Raw genomic sequence first — 4,878 nt, forward strand, 5'->3', positions numbered from 1 at the left:
ATTCTGCATAAAGTTCAAGACTAATGGTATTGACGTCACAGACTTCAAATTTTAAAAGGCATATAGGAATAGTAATAACATCTCCCAGAAACGTTAAAGACACTTGTATATATATGTAAAATCCATTTTGACTTGATGAAAACAAATTCTAATCTATGAAAATATTACATCAAGTCATATTGCACCTGATGAGGAAATTATACATGAATGATAGTAAATGCTAAAAAACACTTCAGATAAAGGCCCAGTAAGTCAAATTAAATGAAGAGTTTCAGAAGTAACATAACCATCTAAAAATGTTAGTTTTTCACACAACTGGTCACACTTATTTTGCTTTACTTAAAATCCCTGGTCTTGTCTGAAGATAATAACATAAAACTCAATTACATAATTCAACTGTCTTTAACTCCCCTTTCTCCAATAGCCATTGCACCTTAGGAGGTTTGTAGCTATTCTATCTTAATTTTTTTTTCTTTCAGCAAATACTAAGTGTGAAAAGCTTCACCAGACGAAAATCATTTCATACAATGAAGCACTGAATTGTTTTTTCATTCAGTTTCTTTAGACTGAAAGCAGCTCAGTTTCCCTATGAATAGTCCACGTATCATTTCATGCCTGGTATCTGCAGCCCACTCTAGATTTATCTTGCTTTCAGCAGGTACTCGGTAGCACTTTCTGGGTTATTTTACAAAACATCCAACATGGTTTAAATTGTTTAAAAGCAATTGGAACTGCTTCCTTTCCTACCCACTGCCTCTTCAAGTGTCCTTAACCTTCATCATCCTTCCCTAAAATGTGTCCCCAACATGCCTATTTACATGGCTCTCAGGCACCGGAGGCTTGCACACCCATCACATACCAGGTCAGTTTCTAACAGTGTGAAGGCTGTTGGAGCAGGGCAGTTTCCTTCCATTGAGAGCTGAGTATGGTCATATTGCTTTTAACACAGTGACCCTTGTATGCAAAGCTTAGACTATCGTCTCATGGTCCCATATGCCTTGGCTCTGATTGATGTAACAACAGTATCTTTCATAGGGTCTGTTCAGCTTGTAGGAGCAAACGATGATACTGTCCTGGGGCACAAAGAAGATGCTGTCCTCAGGCTCAGGGCACTCAGACCTGTCCCAGGCTGAGCACTTGGCATCCAACGCATTATAGGTGAGGGAACTGCCTGAGGGACAGTAGCCATCCAGGTGTCTGGACGGCTCCTCCCGATGCCCGCTCTGGACCCGGCTCTGGCATTCTCCTTCCTCCGCGGGTGTGGGGGTGGTGATGGAGCTGACCATAGGCACCTCGCCCTGCCCTTGGAGGGGGAGCTTCCCCCTGAGGCACACCTTCTTTGCCAGTTCATCTGAGCTCCCCTTGCCCGACTCCAGGTCTGAAGGGGTCCTCAGCAGTTCCACCACCTCCTTGTCCTTGGGTTTCCGGAAGCAGGGCAACTTGCGGACCCATAGCAGCTCATTCTCGGGCCACTTGGTGCATCCCTCAGTTTTCCTGGCCAGGGCAATGGCTGCGATGCCTGGGAGGCAGATGGCTGGCCCTATGGCCAGGAGGGGGATGTTTCCCAGAGTCTCTCCTTTCATCCCAGAGACAGTGAACATGAAGCCAAAGACCAGGAAGACACTCACCAGGGCCACAACCAGCCCAGTCCTCGGGTTAATGTCATCAGGCCGCATCTTTCACTCCATCCAGGTTGCGGACTGCCTGCTAGCCAGGGAGCAATGTTCCTCCCTACTGTCAGAGGAAAACGCACTGGGTTAAAAACAAAACAAAACAAAGCACCCAAGTCCATTTCCCAACCACCAACTATCTCTCTTACTCTTTGTGTCTGACACTCCACTGTCTGTCAGTCTTGGTCTCTGTTTCTCCCTCTATTTCTGTTGCTCTCTCTCTTTCTCTGTTTATCTGTCTCCTTCTTACTATTGCAGCCCCTGCCTCTCTCTCATATAGTCATCCACAGGCTGGGGTCACTGCCGTACCTGAGGTTTCCTGCCGTCTCCCGGGAGCGCGGGGAAAAAACACCAGTTTGAGTCTCCTTAGAAACCTCCACAGCAGCTGTTTCCTCGGCTCTCTCCCTTGTTTCTGGAAGGAAAGCCTGGTTTTCCAACTGACTCTGCATCCAGGAGGTGGGACGTGGGAGCTTGTCTTTCCCAGCAGTGCCCGTCGGTCTCCAGGGCTTTCGGAGCTGAGCGGCGGCGCAGGCCAGCACCCAGCTCTGCGCGCAGAGCGCCGGGTGCTGGAGGGAGGAAGGACTTAGCCTGGGAAAGAGGGAAAGCGGCGCGCGAGTCTGGCCTCGTTACATCACTTTCAGAGCAAGCTCAGAAACAAAGAAGGACGCGCGGGGGCGCGAGGGGGCTAAACCCAGGGGAGAGGCCAGCCGGACAGAAGAGGCTGCCCAGGGTCCAGTCGGGGTGCTTGGAGCAGCCAGAGTTCGTCCCACCGCTGCCCGTGAGGGCTGAGTAAGGCGGCTGGACATGCTCCGTGCCCGGGAGGGTCCGGGGTGCGAGGCTGCCGCGTGCCGGAGACTGGAACTCGGGCCGGTTTGCCCACGGGACAGCCTGGGCTCCGAGTCCGCGGTCCGAGGCCCAGAGGCGCCAGCTGGAGATGCCCCTCGGGGACCTGGATCCTTCTCCAGTTATAGATCTGGGTGACCCGATCCGACCTATGGCAGCTCCCAGAGATTCCCCTACCGCCCGTCTCAGAACGTCGAGGCTCTCAGGGCTCGGAGGGCTGCATTCCTCCCGGGTCCTCCTGCCCGCGACCTTTCTGGGTTCGCGCGCTGGGCAGCAGTGGCGCGCAAAAGCGCTCTAGCAGCGAAGCGGGCTGCGTTGCTGGAGCGCACGGGAAGCGCCCAGACTGAGTTAGTGGTCAGCCGGGTCTTGCTCGAGCCTTGGGGGAGTCACCAGAGTCCTTCCCCCTGGTCTTACAGCTCTGGATCCTGGAGGGGGTGGCCTTGGAGCTCGGATCCTACTCCCACACGGCCGTGGTGCCAGCCACGCCGGCTGGGTGAAAGGAGAAAGGCTCTCCAGCCCCGGCTCCCCATCCCCGGCTCCCCATCCCCGCGCCCAACACCCATCTAACAAGGAGAAGGAGGGGCCTTGACTGGGAGGATCAGGCCGCCCAGCCCGCGAAGCAGCTCCAGCTTTGCGCGATTCTGTCCTTTGCTGACGCTGGTGTGGAGAACCTGTCTCCTCCCCACCACATCAGGGGCTGGATTCCTCTGGCCCCAGGGGCAAGACTGGCTTTGGCTGGGTTCTTCAACAAGACTGCTCATTTAGGGTAGATGGGGAATATTGAGGAACCAGACGTGGAGGGGCAGGGGTGGAAGGGGGAGGGAATGGTACATTCTTTCATGTCAAGGCCCTGCCTTGGTGGAAAGAATTTTGACATCCAGGCCTTCCCCACTTAAACTAGCCATGTGTTCTTGGGCAAGTGACTTAACCTCTCTGAGAATCAGTTGACCCATCTGTAAAATGAGAATATTGTTATCAAATATGTGAAGGAACAAACATAATGAGGACTAAATAAATGTAAAGTTCCTAGTGCAATGCTTGGTACACGGTTCTGGTTCACAAAATGGATGAAATATGTACTTTCATAGTATGTGATCATCAATGTAAGGCACGAGCCGAATCATAAAGAGCCTGTCTGTGGGGCTAAGGACCTTTGACTTTATCCACTAAGCAGTGAAGAATCGTCTTGGTGTTGTTTTAAGCAGGGATCAACATAAAAGTATTCCATGTTTGACAGCAGGTTAGAGGACGGGTTGGAAAGGGTAGATGTGGAAGCAGGAGGACAGTTCAGTAAGCCAGGCAAGACATGGCACGGGCCTGAACGATGCAGGGCTAGTGGGGTGGTCAGAAGAAAGTGAATTTGAAGACTATTTAAGGGTACAATCAAGTGTCTTGCATCAAAGGAAGTGAGATGGCAGTAGGAGTCCAAGGCTGACTCCCAAGTTTCCCACTCTTTCCACTGAGTGGGTCAGGAATCAGACTCAATTTTCCACTCCAGCATCTACTGTGTGTCTCTTGTACTCATGCTCATTAGACAGCTGCTGTACCTTTGGACATAGAATCATTATTTTGGAAGGAAGGAAGGAAGAAAGGAGAAAAGGTAAAGAGCAAACGTGAGATGCCAGCTGTTTGGCCATTTGTATCAGGAAAATAATTGTTTTCCTGGCAGCCCCACTAAATAGATAGACATCTGCTTATATCTCATTGTCTAGAAGGATGTCATAGGGACCACCTCTGTGCAAAGGAACCCGGGAGATCAAGATTTTGTTTTTGGGGGGTTTTTTGGACCAGATTTATTGCCACTTTGAAAAAAAATCAGGGTTTTGTTAGCGAGGAAAAAGAGAACAATGAATCTTGGAGAAGCAACCAGAAGCATGTGCCACAACTATCGAACACACTTACCTTCTTGCAGCCCTCTCTTCCCTTGCCTTTACTAATGTCTTTCTATCCTGATTTCTCTCTTATCTCCCTAGCCACTCATTTGTAGTCTACTCTGTAAACTCCTCTTTATTTTATTAATTTTTATGTTGAACAAAGCCCTTCGATGTTGATATTCTGCTGGCTATGCTGATGACCCCCTATGTTTATCTCTTTAGCCTTGTCCTTTTCCCTCAATTTCAGATTTATAGTATCTAACTGTCTGCTTGATATCTGTCTGTACAGCACACAGACACTTCAAATTCAACACAGCTTAAACTCTGCTCATTAAATTTCCTTCAGACAGGCTCTTTCTCATTTGACTCCCTCATTCTTCCTATTCCCCCAACCGAGAAACTGTGGGATTGTCCTCTATTCCTTTGTCTCTCTAACAAGCTACGTCCAGTAAATCAATCAAATCATCGTAGTCTTACCCCCTAAATTCCCT

The 4,878-nt window shown here is 49.7% G+C and overlaps 1 protein-coding gene across 1 annotated transcript; it reads right to left on the minus strand.

The window, feature by feature from the left end:
* Window positions 1-952: 952 nt before the first annotated feature.
* TMEM215 (transmembrane protein 215) lies at window positions 953-2,787 on the minus strand. The gene has a single exon (XM_079925895.1). It carries the CDS (start codon window positions 1,674-1,676, stop codon window positions 969-971), a length of 708 nt encoding a protein of 235 aa, XP_079782021.1. The 5' UTR covers window positions 1,677-2,787; the 3' UTR covers window positions 953-968.
* Window positions 2,788-4,878: the final 2,091 nt, after the last annotated feature.

This window comes from Stenella coeruleoalba, assembly GCF_951394435.1.
Source record: "Stenella coeruleoalba genome assembly, chromosome: 7".
Lineage (NCBI taxonomy): Eukaryota > Metazoa > Chordata > Mammalia > Artiodactyla > Delphinidae > Stenella > Stenella coeruleoalba.

What these genes read in the sequence shown, in the direction of transcription:
- TMEM215 (XM_079925895.1), bottom strand. Translation starts at nt 1,676, where the DNA reads ATGCGGCCTGATGACATTAACCCGAGGACTGGGCTGGTTGTGGCCCTG.